General features: G+C 42.4%; 1 protein-coding gene across 2 annotated transcripts; it reads right to left on the bottom strand.

The window, feature by feature from the left end:
- Nucleotides 1–1,238: 1,238 nt before the first annotated feature.
- On the bottom strand, nt 1,239–22,941 carry sacm1lb (SAC1 like phosphatidylinositide phosphatase b). Of its 2 annotated transcripts, none has more exons than XM_080769055.1 (20): nt 22,900–22,941; nt 21,960–22,057; nt 21,174–21,248; nt 20,826–20,953; nt 18,666–18,815; nt 18,003–18,062; nt 17,329–17,362; nt 16,095–16,196; nt 15,157–15,242; nt 14,215–14,301; nt 14,027–14,095; nt 13,469–13,548; nt 13,249–13,347; nt 12,518–12,656; nt 10,426–10,492; nt 10,196–10,268; nt 8,916–9,009; nt 7,858–7,950; nt 7,036–7,093; nt 1,239–5,480 (listed from the first exon to the last, which is right to left on the bottom strand). In XM_080769055.1, exons 1-20 carry the CDS (start codon nt 22,926–22,928, stop codon nt 5,344–5,346), a joined length of 1,758 nt encoding a protein of 585 aa, XP_080625181.1. In that variant the 5' UTR covers nt 22,929–22,941; the 3' UTR covers nt 1,239–5,343. The 2 variants fall into 2 exon arrangements, with proteins under 2 accessions (XP_080625181.1, XP_080625182.1); XM_080769056.1 differs by lacking the exon at nt 22,900–22,941 and adding an exon at nt 22,304–22,381.
- Between the last annotated feature and the right edge of the window lie 643 nt (nt 22,942–23,584).

Below are 23,584 nucleotides of genomic sequence, written 5' to 3'. Positions count from 1 at the left end.
TCATCAGTACATTCCAATTACCCATGTACATTTTTACCCTTGTATTAAGTAATAAATAAAAAACTGTTTAAAACTACAGTATCTTTTGTGAACTTTATTAAACATTTATTACTTCCCTTAGGCCCTGCTGCCAAGGGCCAGTTGTATATGTGACGCTCTATATAAATAAATATCTAACTCTTATCAAATTAGATAACTGCTCACCATTTTAACATCATTGGTTTATTGGCTGCAAGGTTCCAATTGGTTCCTGATTATCTATCACTAGACTGGTGCCCGGCTGTAGAGCACCAAATCGGTAAGGATGGAAGTTGGAGATCCATGCCCCACCCGGCTATGCAATACCGTTGTACCCGTGTCAAAGTACCCGTTCCACCCATCCGTCTGTGTCCCTTTTATGCCCATTTACAGTATGGAGATTTCTGTCTCTCTGTGCTCCAAAAGTTCAAGATCAAAATCACACCCGTGTGAACTGAGTGGTGCAACTCCCCTCCCCCCACCCCTCTCTCTCTCATTAGCAGGCAACAGTGCAGCACTATCTCTCTCTCTCTGTTTCTGGCACAACAGCGCCCCTACTGGTGCTCATAGTCACATAGGTAGGTTAACGTCACATCTAGTGAACACATAGGTGAACACGGACATTGCTGTTCCTTGGAGTGGTTGCACCACTCAAAAAACTGGAAACAAAATGAACACTTGATGGCTAAACTTTAAGAAAAACAAACAGGATCTTAAGAACACTGCTACAGGCTATGCCTCCTTCAATGAGGCCGTGGCTCACAGCTCTCCCCTGATGTTCTTCTTGGCTAGCCTCAAGTCAAACTGAACTTTACTTCACCTGCAGCATTCCTGCTCTTAAACAGCTAGGTGGGGCAAACCATCCCCTAGTGGCGCTGATATGGTACCCGTTTCGCATTTGAGTAAATGGTGCGCTGTGACTGGCCAGTCGCTGTGATTGACAGCCTACACCTAAACCTAACCATAACCTCAGTAAAACTATACCTAACCTAACCCTTACCCTAACCTCAGTAAAACTATACCTAAACCTAACCTCAGTAAAGCATACCTAAACCTAACCTCAGTAAAACTAACGCAGTGGCTGGAGGGCGTTTCCAAGAACCCGAATGCGAAACGAATACCATATTAGCCGTGTGGAGCAGCAAGCTGTTGTGTTGACTATTCCTTTTGATCTCGACACAGAACAATGAAACTCACAGATTTCTCTTCCAACACATTCCCAAGGTGAACTTGCTTTAATTAAATGACAATAAAATAAAAATAAACCAGAAATGTGTCTGCACACAGAGGCATGCTGGGAAGTCCTTCCTCTGTCCAACACACACCGTGGGATGCTACGATATTATTTATGTATTTCATTTGTTTTTTTATATTGTACAAAAGCAAGTTCATGACAGGGGTTGAGTCTTCAAATTCTACTTTTAGAAATACCATTCATCCACTCATTTAGGCCTACACAGGGGATCACCTAAGACCTTTGGTCCAACACTGTATTAATTGACACAAAACGAGTCTTAATTGGTCAACCCCCAGCTGCTCAGCACAGCCAGCATGTCCCTCTGGTTATGTTTGTCTGGTTGTTAATGCTAATCTGGATTGGCATTTTAAGCTGTTTTTTCCCTCTTTCTTATCCCCCAAGCGAGCAAACAAGCTAACTAACCATCATGGAATTATGTCATGAGTAACTAAGAAAACAAAAGGCTAAACAATGTGGAAGTAATGACATCTTTCACATAATGTACTAGATTTACTACGTGCCTGTAGCGTCCGGAAGAAGACTCCCCCTTGGCTTCCACGTGCGGTATAGGTTAGGGGTAGGATATGTTGAATTATTGGTACATCGGACAATGCTACGCAGCCAACCACCGGTGCCTGTTCACAAACAATATAATAACAAATCAACAAATTATTAAACAATCAAATGAGGGCCCCAATACCTATTGCTATGGCAGAATTTCAAAACTGTACCAGGCAATAACTAGCCTTAAATTTGAATAGATTAATAGAATACTAGTGTCCTGGGTCCAAATTCTTCATACCCCCAAAACAAAAGACAACCCCACACACAAATAACTACCACATTACAGTACTAATCATCTGCTGTGCTTATTACTGGAACACATTTGAAATGTCATCGTTTATGACCAGTGGAAAGAAAAGACACTCCTGGGCGGCAGGACTGTAATGTCCTCAACTATGTTCATCATTACATTTGATTCCTCAATTCTCTATTATGTCTTTTTTGAGTGGTGCAACCACTCCAAGGAACAGCAATGTCCGTGTTCACCTACCTATGTGACGTTAATGAGCACCAGTATGACTACGAGTACCACTAGAGGCTGTTGTGCCAGAAACCGAGCGAGAGACAGTGCTGCTGAGAGAGAGAGAAAGAGAGAGAGAGGAGGGGGGGGGGGGGGGGATGCACCACTCAGTTCACACGGGTGTGATTTTTCATTTTACAGGAGAGAACACACAATGTGATTCCTCATTCTCACGTTCTGCTGCCACTCTTGACATCAGAAGAGCAGTGTGACAGATCAGACAGTAGGGCTGGGCAATTAACTGAAAATATATCAAAACATTTAGAACAAAGAACCGGCTTAATCTTGCTCATGTATAGGCAAATCGAATAATCAAGGAGCAGGTTTTGGTTTTTGATATACTTTTATTTCTTATTATACGACAAATAATGTAATCGACTAGATTGATTAGTCTGATGAGCCACGTACAGGAACCCTGTATTAGCCTATACTGTGGAACAATGGTTGAATTGAATTAACAGCCACACTGTGAGCTTGTAGATCAATTAAAAATAATCTTAACGTTTGAAATAATCGTAATATTGATTAGAGGTCATATCGCCCAGCCCCAAGTCTCTCCCTCATGAACTAACTTCATGGCCACCCCAATGACTGTTAGCACCACCACAATGACTGTTGGACAGAGGTAAATTGAATTGGAACCAGGAAAATGGTTTAGACGGAAATCACTCATTGCTGAAAATGACAGAGAAAGAAAATGAAGTCATATGACAAGTATAAACCTGGCTACATTCTTCACTTTCTCTCTTGTATGTAGATTTCCTGTTTTTGGTGCACACCGTGACCATGCCATGGCTGAGGGTGGGGGCCAGTCAGTCCGGGAATGACAGAGAGGCACAATAGAGCCTTGAGAGGCAGGTAGACGGACAGCCAAACCGAGCATACAGTAGACAACATGCCACCATTGGATCCATTTCTCCACACCCTGCAACAATGACACCATGAGGTCCTTCCTCATAGGAATTAGGAACCATCAGAACTAAAAGTCTTGAACTATCGGACATTGGTCCCGTTTGTTCCAAGAAGACATTAGTCAGTGTCAGGGCTGACTTAGAGCCTTCTTCAGCAGTGGTTCTCACTGCGGTTCCCAAAGGCCCCCCCGAGTATTGATTTAGACCAGCGATTCCCAACCTTTCCTTCCTTGGAGACCCCCCTCTTCTTACAACAGACAAAAGCTGAGACCTGCACATTTTGATTTCTTTGGTTGAAAATAGAGTTGAATGTGATTTTCAATTTTCCAATGAGCCAAAACAGAGAATCCAAGTTGAAAGCAGACCAAATCAGCAATTGGACCAGCTTCTCACAGACGAGCCTGCCCAATCTTTCCATCTTTGGCGCACCCCGAACCAACCCAAGTGGGGCCCAGACGGACCCCAGGTTGGAAATCACTGATGTAGATCACGGACATCATGTGAATTAAGTATACAATAAGGGAAAACGTGCAGTCAGCTGGGTCCATCGGGACCGGAGTTGAGAACCACTGGTTGTACTGGTCAAGTGTTGCTCCATTCATGAGACTGGAGTGCTGATGAAATGCCTTAGAGTCAGACTGTGTTCTGATCTTCCAGACAGCGTGCAAAGCTGTTCTACCCTATGAAGTACGTTTTTCAGTTGTTCTTTGTTACGTTCTCCCTTGCAGGGTGGAAGGCTAGATCACAGAAATACATTCATGTAGAGTAGGTAGTGTAAAGCCCAAGTTTTGCCTCTGTGAAAAAAGTGTCACAGACGCACGTGACAATGTCACTAGACAAAAAAACGTTTAACAGAAAAATGATTGACTTTTCAGTTGGCGCAGGACACTTTTTTTCACAGAAGCATAAATGTAGGCTCAAGGAGAAAATCCTTTACCAAAAACAATTGTTTAAATTCACCCCGCAGAGCAACTCGGTTCAGTTTCTAGATATCTCATGCTCATTTGTAAATTGTTATCTATGCACTTGAAATAAGCCATGGACAAAATGACACACAAGTGGTGGCGTTGGTACACCACCTACAAAACGGTTAAAAACGATTCATATAATTTCCCCCGACCCCCGTACTGAGACAGCGAACCTTCAGGGCAGATCATCCTGTCCCACGGAACAGCTGCCCTTCTAAGACACAGCAGATTGGTTTGACATCAGCCACTAAGGGCACAATACATAACTCTATATATATATATATATATATATTTATGCATATTGGCAACAAGCAAGGATATGGCATAATATTGGCAACAGTAAATGAAAATGAAAGAGACAAGAAAAATAACAATACATAGATCCCTTACAAATATTTTTTTAAGTTTTGTTGTTGGTTTTCTTTTGCATGGGAGTCCTTGTGAGTTTGGATGAATTCCATTGAAATGGGAAGGTACAGCCTATACAGTAAAACCTATATGGACAGGGGGGGTCATCCCCCCCCCCCATCCAGAGTATTTCATATGAATGGTGTGTGGACAGCAGCAAGCCAATGCATAATCAGTCTGCTCAGCAATGTCTTACACATGACCTCCTTCTCGCCCCGCATGCGACACGCTCCTCTCCAAAAACTATTCTCACTCTCCAGTAGATAGATGGTGACAGACAGCTTGGGACGACATCGGACCATACGGAGACAACACGAGGCGCCGCCCGGACGAGCCGCCAGGCGAAGGGAGTGGCCGCGGCGACACGTCGCTTCAGCCGACTCAGCGAACCGTATATATGTTGCGTACCGATATAGCGATAGAAACTTAAAAATCACATGCCCTGTCAACATGAGACGTTGCGGTCTGTCGTCCCCTCGTGTAAAACGCTGCCGTATGGTAAAAAATCCGTCCCAACTCTACGGCCCGGGTGTTGTGAGAATGCATTGTCCCTCTCCTTTCCTCCTTTCCTCTGACCTGAACCCCCCTGCATCTCGGGTGAAGTCAGTACAGGCTCCAGGCCCGCTGGTGCTGGGGGTAAAGCGATGATGACGTGGAGGAGGAGGATGAGGAGAAGGAGAGGTCGGCGGGGCCCAGCTGCTTTCCACACACACACATTCAATCCATCTTCTCCTTTTGCACCAGCTTTGGCGCGTCCACAAAGTCCCGGCCGTTGAAGAGGATGACGCCGGCCGTCACCACGCTGGCCGTGCCCCAGAAGAGCACGTAGGCCAAGGTCTCGGTCCACGTGTCACCTGCAAGGTGTGGGGAAAACATCGAGTCAGTGACTCCCCCACCAGTGTTCATTTTGACGTGCTGTGAGCTTGTACATCTTCTATTTTCGGAGCGTGACTCGCTCACACAGCTGAGCATAAAATGACTTTTCTTCATTATACTGGATCTCTTGTCCACTTCAACCCTTTTCATCTCAAGGACCATTATGTATTCAGCATTTGAGCCACGGACCACCATTTGATGACATTCAGCCTCTCAAGCCAAAAACGAACGAATATTTTGTTGTCGTTGGATAAGATTTTGTCTACAATTCCATATTTCCATGCTGTATTGATGGTTGGTTGGTACCATTAGGAGAGATAACACGCAAACGTTGATCAATATAACAATTCTTCTAAATTCTCTAATTGTGTAAATTGTAAATTAAGTAATGCACAAGTTTAACAATAATTTAACTCTTACGGTAAAATGGTTTCATTTTACACTCTCAAGAGTTAAATATCTATATAAGGGTCCAATTTGTTGCCAACTCTCCATAATTTAAGTTTATCTGGGGACCACCTGGGACCCCCTCAAGGAACACCACTGCACTAGTCCCTCCCTAGAATATTAGACGAGTTTTTATTTGTTGATGGAAATTGTTAACATATTTAGTCACAGTTTTAGTCATCATAGCTTAGTTTTTATTTTGTTTTCATCAATTAAAAAAAGGCATTCGATGGATTTTATTGTCATACTGTAGTTTTAGTTGACAAAATTAACAGCCCGTTATCTGGTGGGACACCGGTCTCCAGTGTTACTTCAATGAAACAGCACACTGTATGTGAGGTCTTTACCCACTTTTATAATATCAGGGATAAAACCATAAAAAAGCCTTTGTTAAGCTAAGTCCCAATCTGCAATTCGTGAAATCCTTATATAATCGTTATATAAATCTATGTTACTGCTGTTCTACAATCTACATACAGGCAAACAGTTGGAAGAAATCACAAATTGAGTCTTTTAACAAAATACCTGTGACCATGGTTTATGGAAGATGTTTGGTAACCTGCATTATCTTGCTAGCTTGTAGATCAGATATTTTCAGTGTATGATGCCACCGCAAGTAGAAAGCCCAAAGTTAGCCAAGAGAAGTACATGCTGGTCTCTAGGGCATCCAAATGACTGAAATCAAATCAGTGTTGAATGATTACATGTAGTCTTTAGCGCTTTTATAGTCTCGCGGTGCCAGACTGTTGCCTCTCGCAATTTACAAATGCTTCCGTCATACAGTCTGGACAGTCTCCTCCACACTTCCGTTTTGTCTTTACAGTCGCGCAAATTTATCCTAATACAATTAGAAATCATCTAAGCATGTATAGCATGCTGCTTAGCAGAAATGGAAATAAAAATAACCTATTAATATATTGTAAAATATATTATTGTGAACAGAAATGACAAACAGATGGAGGTGTAGTTCCAGACTCTATATAGAAGATATTCGGAGATTGTGGCTATGTGAAACCTGCTTTTATTTCAATGTATTACATGGAAAACAAGGTGGGGTGTAGAAGACTCAGGGGGTCTTAGTCTTACCAGCCATAAGCAGACAGATGATACACATGGAGAAGGCTACCACCATGATGATGGGCAACTAGGAAGAGGGGAAGAAAAGAGACATTTTTATACACATGTCAAAGTAGAAATGCAAGCACAACTCCACACTGCCGGGTGCATGCATGGCTCAGAAGAGTTCAATATCAGAAAAAAGTAAAATACAGGTTCTGTGGACATTCTTAGCATTGTTGAAGAATATTGGAGCTCCAGGCGGTTTTCTAAAAGGGTTACATGAATCATTTAGACATTTAGAAAGGTCTGCGAGATCCATGTCTCGTCCTAAGGGCAGGTAAAACAGTACCAATCTTGATCAGCACAGCTGCAAAGATGACATCCGTTGTCCAGATTGTGTGTATAATCTTCAATATCAAAAATATTGTCCTACTCGCTGAGGAAGGCTTGCACCAGTTTGTGGTTTGCCTGTGCTTATCTCGGTGTTAAGTTATGAGATGAGATGAGATGAGATATACTTTATTGTCCCACGAGGGGAAATTTGTCTTGGGCAAAAGTGCATTAGTACATCAACGCTTTTTAAAAACAGACACACAAAAGACAATACACAGTAGCAGCAAAGTACAAGTCACAAGAGTATCACAAGAGATCAGTGCAAAATTGCAATCAGGGAATGTATATAATATAAAGTGCTAGAGCATTCACAGTGTATAGTATCAGAGTGTGATCACAGTGTTGTGGTATTCTTTAAAGCAGACATTTATTCCTTGTGTTTCTAATCCAAAACATGTGTTGTATCCGTAGCATTTACAGCGGTCTTATTATTATCATTTCTTATCACATGCTTACTGTAAGGAACTTCCAGTCTTTGGGGTCACGGAGGGGCGTGGTCATATCTGCCTCGTCGACAGAGTAGTTGCCGAGGAACAGATCGATGGAGTCCTGCGTGGAGGAAGAGGCACAGGGTTAGTGTAGTCCATGGAAGAGGCTCAGGGTTAGTGTAGTCCATGGGGTTAGTGTAGTGACAGTCCATGGGCCTGGAAACTTCTTTTCACTTCAAGTGCCATGTTTTTATTGTCTTGATAGTCAGCGTGTCATATCAACATCCACCCACCCACCCCAGATTTGGATTGTTGGACATTTTTCCCCTTATTTTTACAAAAAAATATATTGTCTGTCATATCGGGACATTGTAATGATCATTAGACTCACGGTGCGTTTTAACAATTAATCGCAATTATTTTTGTCACAATAATCTAAATTTTCATATCGTTCCATCCCTAGTTCATAGTATGAATGAATGTAGAATGAATGTGCATACAGATGTGTGGAAACTTACATTTAAAAACACACTTACGCCAGTGAGTCGAGTACCCTCCCCTGTGCCAATGTTGGTACCCGTGCCTAAGGTTGCCTACACCTGGTGGTATAGCCCAAACAGGCCTGAATGGTTTGAACCAGCTGACCAACATTACACACAGGGTCAGTGTTTCTCAATGCCGGGTCCACATAAGAGAATTGTGTTAAAAATGTAATGTTCCTGAAAAATGTAAGATGTAAGATGAGCAAGCATCAATAATGTTCCCAAACCTTTGATGTTTTTAATTTAAAGGCTCGTCATCATCATCATCATCATCTACCCGTACCGCCATGAAGAACAGATATAGATGCTTCCTGCTAGTGCTAAACTGTAATCAAGGATTTGGAGGAGGAATTGTGACAGCTCTGCACAGCAGGGGAATGTGGAGGCACTTTGACAAACACAGCTGTGGGACTCAATGGAAATAAATAACAGAGAGAGAGCCGAGAGAGGGACAGACATACAGCGTGCGCGCGCACACACGCACAGTCGCACACACGCACACACACACACACACACACACACACACACACACACACACACACACCTGTCTGAATCCATCAGAGAAGTTGTTCTTGTAGTATCTGATCATGGAGTTCCATCCGTCCATCAGCAGACCCCAGTGTGTCCTACTCCCTGTTCTGAGACAGACAGACAGACGACAGACATTTACATCAGTGATGATGATCAACCCTTTCAAGGACCCCCAGCATAGAGGGTATGTGCATGCTTAAAGTGAATGGCAAAGCAACATGCAAAGTGAGTTTAACATTGTTTAATGTCGTTTAATGCAATCAGATAGGACTTTTCGGTTTGGATGTATGGGCTGTCAAGGCCAGAAAGTAGTTTTTTGCCAGGCGTTCCTATTCCTACATAACTTCCTGGTTTGGTGATGATGTCACCCTCTATTATGCATCTTAGGGCACAGAGTGACCCACATTTGATTAAAAGAAACGGATTTAATTTCTGGGATCCCAATCTACATTTAACTCTGAGGGTGTACAAATGGAACCAAAAATGGGTTTCCATTTCTCAAATGGTTTTGGTTCAGAGTTACAAACTCGTAAGGGTCCACTTGGACACCAGGTGGTTCCCGGACAAGATGTTGAGAAACAGTGATGAAGGTAATCATGATCGTCGTGATTTTATATAAATAACTGTTCACATTCTGGTAAATATGCCATTGCATAAGGTACATTTCTTAACCCATTCTGACCGGGAACCCATTTTGGTGTTAGCATCATGTTATGCTTTAGCTATTGAAAAATAGCAGATCTACAAGCTCATATCGCGCCACCGAGTGGCGCGATACGAGCTTGTAGGTCTGCTATTTTTGAAAAATTCGAAGAACGACTGACATTTTTAGAATCTGATCTCAGGTCAGAATGGGTTCATCAGACCAGTGTGTGTCCCGTGGAAACCTCGTATGAATCTGATCTCAGGTCAGAATGGGTTAAACCATTGCTGTCGGGCAGAAACCTCTTATCTCCACATGTATTTCTGCAAATTAACGCCCTACTCTATCATACTACAGCGTCACACGAAAGCATCAAAAATAGCAGATCTACAAGCTTAAAACGTGGCGCGAAGCAATGCGTTCCGAGCTTGTAGATCTGCTACTTTTGCTATTTTTGAACTTGAATCCTGAAAGGTAACAGTTTTTGGTTTCCACCCGACAGAGATGCTTCATATTTTGCTTTTATTCACAATTAGACTGCCATGCTGGACTTAAGTAGAGAGAGTTTTTGGCCATATTCACATGGTGTCCATTGTGCCCTTACGTCCTACTGGGGGCTGGTTTGACGTCATTGGCTGCTCAGTGCTCACCTTGTGAAGTCTGTCTTCAAGGCTCCTGTACCGGCATACTGCTTGGCACAGGCATTGGCGTTGTCTGCCCACGCTGCATGGTGTGTGAGGGTGGTCGAGTAAAGAAGAAAAGGTACACATGAAAACTGAAATATTAGTTATGAGGACAGGAGTAGAAATACTGTAATTAGAAAGAACGTGGCCAGCTTATAATATTATTATTTGAAAATCATCAAGAAGAACAAACCCACCATTCTTGTAGATCTTTTCAAAGTCTGCCTGGTCTTCAACCCTCTGGCCATGGAGGACTCCCATTCTCTGTAGGTTTAAATACACTTTGGGTTATTATTATTATAACCCAGGAAGCTTACTGGGTTTTTAATGGGTTTTTAATCCAGACATTTGGAACAATCTCAAGGCATTCCTGGCCTGAGCATATACAGATAGGGGTGCACTGATGCTGATACTGGTATCAATTATGGGTTCGATGCTCAGCCATACTCTTAACTCCAGCTCAGTGAAAGTATAATCTCTATTATTTACCAAAATATTTATCACAACAAACTACTATTATAATAACTATGACTGATGGTGGGATGAAGATCTATTCAAGTATAATACTAGACCTGTACCAGTCGGGCACCGGCCTATTTGGGATTGGGAACGATGCAATGAAAATTGGAAATGCATACACCTCCCTAGTGGTGCAATACGTGTTGCATCTGTTGTCATAGCACGTTTTAACCGTCTGTAAGTCCTTGTGCAGTGGTACACGGAGAGAATGTGGAGAATGTCTGAAGAGTGCAATATGGCTCAGGCAGAGCCTGGAAATGGTACAGGTGTGACTGGGGACTTAGGCTCATTAGGTCCACTGGCAGAGACGGCCAGAGCCTTTTCTGGCGGTTCTGGACAATGGTGTATCTGGCCAACTCAAGTCGGTGGGGAAAATGTTTCTCGAGTTACGTGGCACGCACGCACACGTGCACACACACACACACACGCGTGCACACACACACACACACACACACACACACACACACACACAAACACACACACACACGACCTGTACAGTCTTCTACTTATATTAACCGTTGCGTAATGGTGAGGAGATGAGGTCAAGGTGCAACAGCTGACCCATTAAGGCTGACCCATTAGGATGTTTTAATTAATTGCTAAGTTTCCACGGTTACATAATTGAGAAAATCATTGAGTTTCTATTATTACTTTGGATAAACTGCACAGCACTGCTCCACACACTCCACTATATCAAGTACACCAGGTCTAACCAGGTTGGCTGTATTAGCGACAGTTTATTGTTAATATCAAAGCCCTGCTGATATCTAGGGCTGACATGATCATGACAATTTTTATACTTGATGATTAATTGTCATACGAATAATTGCGATTAACGATTTAATTGTGTTTGTGGCTCTGAACATTAAAGTAAATTTTACGCTTTCCTTTTGCCTTTATAAACTAAAATTCCACAGGGCAGATGTAACAAAGAACTTAAATACCGTCTCTGTTTGGGGCGGTAACGTCTTATGTCCAAATCTGTTACTGTTCAGGATTCAAATTCAAACGTAGCAGATTGACGAGCTCAAATCAAATCACATCTCAATTCTTTTTCAATATGGAGATAAATAAGCTCAGTGAAGACCCTTCATTCCACAACACAAACATTTACACATGGTTTGACCCGAGTGAAGTAGAAGGTCCTGAGAAAACCCCACTTCAGGGAGACCTTCACCTGTGGTAAAGACCCATAAAGGCGTACTGTAACTGTTTTTACGAGCCCCATTTAGCCAAGCTACTTGTGTTCAAAGTCCATTGCCACAGTCAGACCGTAGCCCTTTGTCCACGGCTGTCCCCGACAGACAGCTGAAAGTTAACCGTAATGGTGGAACCTGCACACAAATCTAGGTCATGTTGATAGTAACAAGCTATGCAGTTATGACAAAACATAATTTCATGGGTTGTTTACATTTGTTGTTTACAACGCCCAGGTCACAGACGTATGAACGCACCAGTCTCCGACTGATTGACCGAGTCAATGATTGACAGGGTCGCTGTGACCCTGTGAATGAGGTGGTTACGCGGTTACACCATTGGTCGGCGGTGTGAATGTTTGGAGTTATCTCATTGGCCACCACTATTTCAATTTGATTCTGCGTTGAGTGATAACTAGGGGCCGTTTACAGCGCCTCCATGGCCTTCGATTACACCCGTTAACTACTTTTTCCATTTATATGTTGGCTATTCAAAAAGAATATCGATAATGTTTGGAAATTGAATAATCTTGAATTGAGAAGCACGGAGATAAAGGTTAAAAGTTGTGTTCACCTGCAGCTGTGACTGCAGCGAGCGGCGGGCCAGCAGGCTCTGGATGACGTTGGTTCTGTCCAGACAGTCCATGCAGTTACTGCGGAACATGCCCTCCTGCTGCACCAGCACGCTACCGTCAGCATCCACCAGGAAGTACCTGTAGCAGCACACACGCACGCATGGATAAACCTGGGAAATAAGTACCTGTAGCAGCACACACGCATGCATGGATAAACCTGGGAAACACGCCCGTCACCTCACCAAAGCTACCCACCCTCAGGAAGGGGCTCTCTGGTCGCCCCAAAAAAGGAATTCGGTGGACATCCCAAGCAGAGACGGCTCCAGGGGGGGGGGGGGGGGGGGGTCCCCACAAACCCAATTGACTGACTTCTATGTAAACCAAACTTCACTAGCTCCCGCTCTAAGCCAGCCCCCCCCATAGTCCCCCCAGTCACAATTTTCTGGAGCCATTTTCTTTTCCCCTTATACCATGAGCTACGTAAAAAAAAAATATATATAATAGGTATAAAAGATCTGATATGGTTAAGCGACACAGAGAAACTTGTTTGGATTTTTTTTTTACACAAGATATTTGCACTTGCAGAATATTTAGAGAAAGCATGGAACAGAGAAAAATAAAACATATATGTGATGTAAATGCCCAGATACCGATGTTGTAAAAATAAAGTGAAATAAACAATGGCCGATATACCGGGCCGTCATTTGGGGCTCTAATAATCCACACGTACCCAAATTCATCCTGCATCTCTGCAACCATATCCACCAGGATCTGTAGCCTGTGCCAACGCATGCGACTGCACTCCTTGTGGAAGTCAAACGCGATGTACCTAAAGAAAGACACAGCACGGCAGAGAGAGCCATGTTACAACACATGTCACTAAAACACTGGGGATGGTGCTGCCATAAACTACAGAATGGTTGTTACAGTACAGAATGTGGGGTCCTTACTTGATCATGCCGTTGGCCAGATTTGTCACCGTCTTGTCAAAGGCCAGCTCCAGGGGCTTCTCGGAGCCTTTTTGGTTTATCTGAGACAATAGCATGAAATTAATAATAAACCCGTCCTATAGAAACACACATAGGACCATGTGCAATCTAGCATAAACCCATCCCATAGAAACACACATAGGACCATGTGCAATCTAGCTTAACAGCTAATTATTATTATTATTAATTATTAACCACTCAAACCTTGGCTGTGTACTTGGAGACCATTCACACAAAATGCCTCTGCCAAAAAACGTGCTGATCTACAAGCTCACAACGCGTGGCTTTGCAGCGGGTTGTGAGCTTGTAGATCTGCAGTCTTTTGGCTAATGTTCCCTCCAGAATACGGATGCTGGGGTTAAAGTGTTATACATTTTGTGGTCTATGATGAATACTTCTCAGTGATGGCTTAGGAAAGAGAACATAGAAGTACTACTAGTAGTAGCATAGAAGTACTGGAATTTAATTGCATACTGTGAAAGAGAAAGAAAAGACTGTACCCATCTGCACCCATCTTACCAGATTTAAAATCACTTGTTTTCCATAGAGAATAATCTGGGAGTCAAAATGCCTCTGGAATCCATCCATCTATAGAGACAAGAATATAGGAAGAATAAACGAGGATGGTATACATACAGTATGCATGCAAAGCAGGCTTTGTTTGCATGCAGATACCATTATTGAAAGCAAACATCAAAACTACTTACGTGATTTATTGTTTTGCTAATCTGTGGCTTTGGCTTGTACTTGAGGTTGGGCCTTTGGGACCAGTATAAGGGGATAGAGCCTCTAGTCTGTGAAAAAACACACACACACACACACACACAATAAGGTAAATATTCACTCACTGATCTCATTCATACATTTTTAACTATGTCATACTTTTGGGAGAAAACCAATAAAAGGACATGTTGGGAGTGTGTGTGGAAAAGTACCAGCAGTCATGCTATGTGACATAACCTCCGGTAATGACCTTGGGGCCACACAGGGATACCTTGCATCGCCTCAACGTTTAACCCCCATTAAGTACAGGACAGGTCCTCACTCAGAAAACACAGCATGGGATTAAAACATAGCCTCCAGTAATGACCATTATGTCACTGGGGCATCACATTCATTATGTCATACAGCTCAACTCAAAACGCATCTTTTGGAACCAACTTGTATTCATATATTGGGATCTGATATGGTTAATATATTAATTAAATGTCCTTTTTTTCTCTCTTATTGTATTTGTATTCACTTATTTTACGTTGCGTTATTGGTTGGCTAAGCTCTTTACATGAAGAAAAGAACTGTAGTAAAATACATGCTTTGTTTCGCAGTATCTTATCCTCGCGCTGTCACAAATGCTCAGCACGCCATTGGCTAGTAGCAATGGCATCATTCAGGTACTCCTTCCAGAGAAATTCCCATACGAGGAGATTATTTACAATAACAATCTTTATGACCGACTGTCCACACTATTATTTCGAAGTGGTCAGATGTGACTTGTGTTTTCAGACTGAGAACTTTAAAATCTGTCTTATGGCGGTGTCTTGCCGAACTCAAGCGATCTACAAGCTTGTTGTGAGCTTGTAAAACAACATGAAACAAGAACGACCCAAGTGTGTTCCTTTGAACCAGCCATGCTAGCCCTGGTGACTCACCTGTACAAACGACGCCTTGCCACCGTTGTATTGCACAATCTGTTCCGTTTCCACAAAGTTAGCAGCATGGCCCTCTGAATCAATGCCTGGAAGAGACCGAGGGTGGCATTATCAATTATTATTGCATACCATGTACAGTACACAGTAACACAGCAGGGAGGGGAGGGGGCACTGCAGGGGGGGGGGGGGGGGGGGGTATCACAGCAGGGGTTCTCTAACATGTTCATCTTAAGGACCCACAAATTGTTGGATTATGTCCCAAGTCCACCCATAAGAGAATTGTCCAAAAAAAAAACACACAAGAAAAGAGGCAATCTAGTTAAATTGTACATTGTCTATCAATAGCTTAAAAAATCTGACCCGTCTGAACTGAGTGGTGCTGCGTGGTACTGTACTTTGGTGCTGTTGTACACTCAAAAATGAAACGGGGCAGAGGTGTTTAAACTGTTCCTCATTTTGCTGGGGACACCCTGGAACCTCCTGCGGGTCCCAATGTGAGAACCAGTGCTACAGTATACAACCAGGCCCAGGCCTTTTTCTGGTTAGAAGTCATGGTCAAAAGCTAACCTGGGCCTTGGCTGTCTAGACAGGCACAAGGTAAGTTAAGTGGCAATGTGCACAAGGTTAATTGCCACTGGCGCAGTGCGAGAGCCCCAAAATGGCCCCTGTAGGATGGACAGTGGTGCAGCAAAATGGCCCCTGTAGGATGGACAGTGGTGCAGCAAAATGGCCCCTGTAGGATGGACAGTGGTGCAGCAAAATGGCCCCTGTAGGATGGACAGTGGTGCAGCAAAATGGCCCCTGTAGGATGGACAGTGGTGCAGCAAAATGGCCCCTGTAGGATGGACAGTGGTGCAGCAAAATGGCCCCTGTAGGATGGACAGTGGTGCAGCAAAATGGCCCCTGTAGGATGGACAGTGGTGCAGCCAGTCACTCACCTCGGACGTAGTAGCGAACGCCGGCTCTGAAGCAGCTCCTCCTGGACACGATGTTCCATTCAAAGACCTTGCCATTGATGCAGCAGGACCTCATTATGATGACTGGACAGGCATGTGGGTTAAGGATTCAACGGTTGAGACAGGACTGGGTGGCAGCACCGTGCATCTAATATGGAGCTCAGTCAAACTAAATGGTCCCCAGTTCAAATGTGATTATTATTTGGGGGCAGCAACCTGAAAGGTTTGGGAACCCTTGTCCTGGACCTAGACCACCGGTTGCCGATGATCTGACCCATTTTTATTTATTAAAAAAATGACCGTATTATAAAAAATATAAAACATAAAGAAGGCAGATCTACAAGCTCACAACAGGTCTTATTGTGGGGTTATTATAATAAATATGTTTTGATATATAACCTCACTAACTCACTGTAAAGTAAGTAAGCCTTGCCAAGCCATGGGTCTCCTGTTTCAGTAGCAGGAGGCAGCTTGATGTACAAGTACACCCCCTGGACATGACACTAGTATGTCACAGAGACTTACCCCAAACCAACCCTTGATCCCAAGTGCAAGCAGGGGAGGCATGGAGTCTTTGGTATGACCCGGCCGGGGATCGAACCGCGACCTCCCAATTTCAGGGCGGACACCAACCACAAGGCCACTGCACTGGTTGCCAACTGACTCACAGGATTCTGCACTCACACACACCCTGCTCAGTGATATAATGCATCATATAAATAATGACCATTTAATCTATCCGCCATTAACCTAACAATAAACCAATAAAAAGTGGACAGGAGTCCATTAAAGTTCGTAAATACAGTATAAAAACTGCCTAATGCCAAAGCAGTAAACAAGCAAGATAACAGTCATGGTCAGGGTGTCAACTTATCACCAGGCATGGTGTTAATATTTTGGCCTATTAATCACTTTGTATCAGAAGTAAAGCTGTCATTTATCTACTTTGTACAATCTCTAGTTAACAATCTGCACAGGAATGAAAGCTTAGGTCACCCTGGTACACTTCCAATCCCACTGCAGGTCTTTGTCTCCCTCTAGTGGCCCAGACAGAAAACAGCATGACATCGTGCTGCTAACTTGCTAAGCACAGGGGACTAAAGCAAAACAAATATCATGACTCTCTGAAACAGTTAAAGGTTACACAGATTTACTATAATAATAATGAATAATATGTTACAGTAATGAAGCTATTGCATCATTCAGAAAAGGATACAGCCGTGCATAACCGGATAGGCAAACTTGTGCAACTGCAAGAGAATGAGAAAACTCAAGTTAAATTAAGTTGCAATATAACTATGAACATGTGTATGTAAAATATAAATTAGGGCAATTAATAGAAATATATATATAGAGAAAAAAAAATTGAAACAATAAACTTTTCTTTTATATAATTGATTAAATAAATTAGACTGATTAAGTACTAAGCCCTGCATTAAGGCGCGTTATATCGCGTCACGTTTGAAAGGCCCTTTATACGTCGTTTCATAATGGTGGCATGCACAAATAGCCGACACACAAGCTCACAATGTGCCCTGTCGCAATATGTTGTGAGCTTGTAGATCTGCCATTTTCCCTACAAAAATGTATAGAAGTTCATTCATCGCAATTGAGACAAAGATAGATTTGGAGTCATATCTCCCAGCCCTATCATAAATCGTTGCTGTCGGGCAGAAACCTCTTATCTCCATATTCTAACTTTCTGTGTTTTTTTCGTAAATTAATTAACGCCTTACTTGATCAAACTGCAGCATCAAGATTCGCAGATCTGCAATGCTCAAAACTTTTGCTATGTCTGAATTTGAATCCTGAAAAGTGACAGTTTGACATAATGAGGTTTCCGCCCGACCCAACGAAATGTTACCAAATACAACGATGAGTCGTGTTAACCTCTGGCTGTGCGAGGAATTCTCTCAGGAGATGCCCGTTCCACACGAAGCGCTGATCTGCCTGGAGGAGGAAGAGGTCAGAATGAGCTGAGGTCAGCATGCAGTATTATAGTCACACACTCGGGCTCAAAGTAAAGCCGCTACTACACCTGCTCTGGACAGCCTTTCTGCTGAATAGTTGAAATTGTGCGACAATAACATAAAATAATCATTAATCATTGTTGTATAGTGTGTGCGCTCAGTAACAGGGGTATCCCTGCCCGTCTCTCAAACTGTGTGTTAAACAGAAAATAATAATATATTCAGGTGAGAGGAGCGAGAACTTATGGCGATACAGGACAAACATGTGAAATTTGAAGTGATGAAACACAAAAAAGGGCAAATAAAAACTGGAACTCTATGAAACCGAAGTTGAATGGGTTCTTTCTCCTGACTGGAAGAAAAATTGATGACCCATCTGCTAATTGATTTTCTGTTTACTTTGAGCAGGAGAGATGGTGTGACCATCTCAAAGACCATTGAAAGTTCGTACAATAAATAAATAAACGTCTAACTGTAGTCTTCTTATGTCTTAAGTGTTGCACTAATATTTCCTCCCTTCTCCTCTCTAACACACAGATGGCTACGCCTCTCCTATAGGCTCTTCTCACACACACAGGCTTACCCTCTCCAATAGGCTCATCTCCTGGAACTCCGGGCTGGTGTTAGCCAGGCGCTGGAGACTGTGGGTCAGGTCATAGTCTGTGGCAAAGTAGAAGCCGTCTGTGTGAAGGACGTTGTTGAGCATCGACAAAAACCCCTTGTTGTCTTGCATCTGATAAGAGAGGTTTAGAGGTGAGAGGTTAAGTTAAGGCACTGAACAGAGAGAACAATAAATGATGTGCCTATTATGTGTGTGGTGTTATTTTAGAGTCCTAAAATGACACGTCAAAAAAGTGTGTGGTGCATAACCCATTTCACATTGAGACAATCCAGGCAAGAAGACCATGTCTGGTCGAAACGTTCGTTTTGTGTGATGATGAGCAAAGTGTTTGAATATCATCTTTTTCTAATTTACTTTACTCCCAAGAGACAAACCTTTGGTACTAAATAACCTTTGCATTTCTCAATCATGATAAGATAACATTCAGTGACAGCTGAAGATTAGTGAGACTGTATGGAGACATGATAAAAATGCTTCTCGCAGGGAGAAGACTTCTCGCTGGATTTCAGGCTGGCACAAAACTTTAAAAGAAATTGCAATTATGTACATCTCTGTGGAGGAGAGAGCAGTGACAAGTTCTAAAGTTTAATTATACAAAGAACTATTCTTCGTTTCAAAGTAATGCATTAATCTTGCATGCGCCTCATATACAGTAGCTATTACTGTTATTGCATATATCATGTTATATAATATACTCAAAATGAAAAGTCTGCACACCAATTCAGGCTCCCAAATATCTTTACTTTAATTGAGTGTTGTGAGAACTTTAATTGAGTGTTTAATTGTGCAGATTTTTCATTTCTTACATGACTTCATTTTGATCCAGCACCCAGCCTATAGGTATAGATGTGCGTGTCCGTTTTGATTGTTTGTTCAGCCTCCTCTACTATATAATATACTCGACACATCATAAAGTTTTAATACTTGTAATCCATATAATAATATTACACAGCTAAAGCATTTCCGGGAGTCCCCAGACAAATATGTTTAGAACCCCTGCCGTAGCCTACCGTACCTACACGTACAGTAGGCTACACAGGAAACCTCTGTGCCTTCTGGGCGGCTGTCTTCGTAGGTAATAATAGCTAACAATCTGCAGAATTTAGTCTGTTGCATTTGCCTGTAGGGGCCAATGCTGCTGCCTTTATGCTGCAGTACATTGATTCTGTTTATGGAAAACGTGCCAGCCCTAGTGGCCTGAGCCACAAAAGATTTGGCAGTATAACAGCGTGTCATATTTGGCCAATCGGTAAACCATGCAGTCAAACAAATTGGCACGCTGCCCAGCAGTCATGGACAAAACAAAGACTTCACTGTAGCAGCCGTGAAACGTGATGCTAGCTAACTGAAAGCACTTCTTGTTAAGTCAGACAGCACCTTGTTTTCTACCTCTCTATTTGCCAAGCACTAGAACCACTGTCTGTCACCAACACTACCATATAATGCAGTCTACGCAGAAGACAAACTCAACACCAAGCTTTCTCACGCAATTAACCTATTAAGACCATTTTAGATTCTAGCTAAAAAGTATTACTTTATACTTTTCAAAAATGTATACGATTCAAAATTAGCAGATGTACAAGCTGCACTTCATGCCGCGCTGCAAGCTTGTATATCTGCTATTTTAGATTTATTCTTTAAAAGTGAATATTTTTTAACACAAATCTTTGCTTCTGGCAGTCCATTTTCTTTATTTTATTTTTTAGAAAACAGTTTTGGAAGACATTGTGTAGAATCCGCCTCAGAGAAATGGGCAACTGATCTGCAACAACACGTGTGTTATCCTTACCAGAAATGACTGCACTGCATGTTAGACCACAGGAGGAAATGACGTGTCTCAGCCTGTCACTCTCAATGACTGCATACCACGATTATTACAAGAACGCCTTGTACTGCAGTGCAGTCTGTCCAAAAGTAAAGTCAGCTTGGGCTGCAACGGTTTATAAAGCTACTCAATTTAATATATTACACAAAATCATTGATTAGCAGACTTGGACATTGGTTTGTTGATTTTTTTTTTTTTTTAAGTATTTTTAATTTTTTATGAAAACGTCATTCTCGATTGATCGAATAAGTTGAATAAATCAACCCATAGGAGCCCTGCAGACTGAGGGCGGCTACCTGGTTGTCTGTCAGGTGTAGCACTGTCTTCTTATACGAGATCACATCAAAGTCCAGGGCTTTCCACACAGCATGGCCCAGGAGGTCACCCACCTTCTTCTTCTTTGTGATGACAATGAGGTACATGCCTGAGAAAAAGGTTGGTGTGAATGCAAGACTATCAGCTTGTCTTCTAAAGTATTGCCATTATTAAGCAAAAGGTACTTATGCTCTATCAAATACACTACAGATGCAGTGAGGTCCCTATGTTTATTTTATTTGTTAACAGGTATGGCAACAGGGAATAGTCCATGTTTTACAGCCGTTTTGCTCCAGAATTTCTCTCTCTTTCATGCCAACTGAACTTACCAGCTACCAAGCGAATCGTCCCCATGATCCCACATATTGGTCTCGTCACAGCAGAGGGGGGAATGTCCTTCCTCACTAGAGATGGGAACAGAGACAAGCAGCAGCAAATCAGTCATAGTGTGTTGGCAAAGAGAGACGGCCTTTTCTGCAAAAGCTTTCCACGACGCATGCTAGGTAGGCAGATGTCATATAGCACTTCAGTCCCAGGACTGAAGCATTTGCTAATTTTGCACCCCTCACTTTGAGCACAGGGCGCTTTATGAGCATATAAACATAAATAAACGTTTCTTAGTCTCTGTCTAAGACTCTGAGGAGTCTTCCTTAATAGTTTATGCAGCGAGCAGGTATTTTTAATCCAGTTTTTCCAGGTAGGCTGATATGTAATATTTACATATGTTGTGTTAACAGTAACATGTTCACAGATTTAAAGGCAACAATGAGCACAAAACCTTAACTTCATGGAATATGGAATATATATAGTCTGTGTATGTTGGATCATAATTATCACAAGTTTATGAGGTCTATTCTGTTCCTGTACATTCCCCTGAGCAGTCATTTCAACCAAGCCGGTTTACATTACTGATCAATTATGCATGATATACGATGCAGAATGCAGATCATCATAATTATATAGCTTATACACCTGAGCTTCCATTTTTGAAAACTGAAAATGACACAGAGCTTGTACAAAAAATACAAAAAACCCCTTCTTGTCTACACCTGTAAACTCAGTGATGTGGCAATAAAGCCGATTGTAATCAACAAGCACACTCAACCAATGCTTGCCTGTGAGGGTCATTTCTGTTGACACTCTGTCGATAGCAAGGACATCATTGGAGCCATCATCACAGGCCTCAATGTAGAACCTCTCTGGAGTGGTGTGCCTATACGAAAAGAACGGAAGAAACGAATACACCACAAGGGGTTTACATTCATGGGTCTTCAACAGGGGGTCGGGGACCCACTTGAACTTGAATCTGAGAAACATTAGCATAAAATAGCAGATCTACAAGTTCCCAACACCTTGCATAACAGTATTTTAAGAGGTTAGGTGACTGTAGAGGGAAAAGGAGCAGACCAAGTACAGAGCCACTCTCTACTAATCAGGAGGGTTTGTTTATGTATTTTACCTGTTCTATCCGTGTTAGTGTACGACTGTACGTGCGTGCGGTTGCCTCATAACAGGCAACACTCCAGTCTTATTTACTTTGCTCTTCTTTTTACCTCTATTCTTCTTTCCCTTTCCTGGAAAACTACAAATGGTGGAGCGAGCTGTACACTTTCACCCACTTCTTTTACAACGTCACGTCACCTGTAAAGATGTGACCATTTAAAGCTGTTTCTGAACCAAGGTTTTACTACAACTACTGCTGGAACAGCAAGTTCCTATTCATGGTGGCAAAATTATCAACCATAACTACGGTACACTGGACACAATGAAGGCACATTGTAGCGCGTTACAGGGTGGCCTTCAGTTAAAGCAGCTCTGTCCATTCATTATTGCTTTGTTTTTTGTTTTTTGTAAACAGTGGCTAACTTGCTAGCATTGCCTATAGCTGTGGTACAGTGGATCTCTGTCTGTACCCGCCGGGGCAACTATATAGTTGGCTGAAATGACAACACGTTTACATGAACGGAACCGTCGCATTCGCCTCGAACACCTGTACAGCGTCGCGAACACAAAACAACCTTAAGCGTGAAAGTAATTTGCTCTGCTGGGACTTACAGGTTGAATCTCTCGTAGGTGGTCGCCATCTTTCCTCCTGCTCCCCGGTCGGTCAGTGACGTGTCAGTGTGTTCTCCTCTCTCTGTGCTGCTGTTGCTGCACCGCGACGGGGGCGTCACGGGCCCAAAAAGAACAGATCTACAAGCTAACAGCGCGTCGTGGAGCGACGCGCTGTTAGCATGGAGATCTGTTCTTTTTGAGCGGGTACCATACCACCGCGGGTACCATTTCAAAGGAGCTTTAATTTATTGGAATGAATGAGAAAACATGCATTGCCAAAGTAATTGTCAAATATATATAAAATATAAAATAATATGGGGTTCCGTTTGGGGTAGGCTACCAGTCGAATACTGAGTCTGACGTGCATAATAATAATAATAACAACAACAACAATAATGAATAATACATTATTTTTATATAGTTTTTATTTTAGGTTGTATGACCTCAAATACACCCAAACAACCTGAACTTTGAACATTCAGTGGATTTTCTGTGGTCTAGGACTCTAGGGTTTTCTCTGTGACGCCTTTTCCACCAGTTTTTAGTCCATGAGCCAGGCCTCCAAAATTGGAACATTAATTATGAATTGAATGGGCAAAGCCAGTATATTCAATTGTTTATACTATAGAATCAATATTAGGTAAGTAAATTATAATATTATCTTTTCCTAAATAATGCCTAATTT

Source organism: Protomyctophum bolini, assembly GCF_963924005.1.
Source record: "Protomyctophum bolini genome assembly, chromosome: 7".
NCBI lineage: Eukaryota > Metazoa > Chordata > Actinopteri > Myctophiformes > Myctophidae > Protomyctophum > Protomyctophum bolini.
The sequence above is the reverse complement of the archived record's forward strand: the minus strand, read 5'-3'. Positions and strand labels throughout refer to the sequence as shown.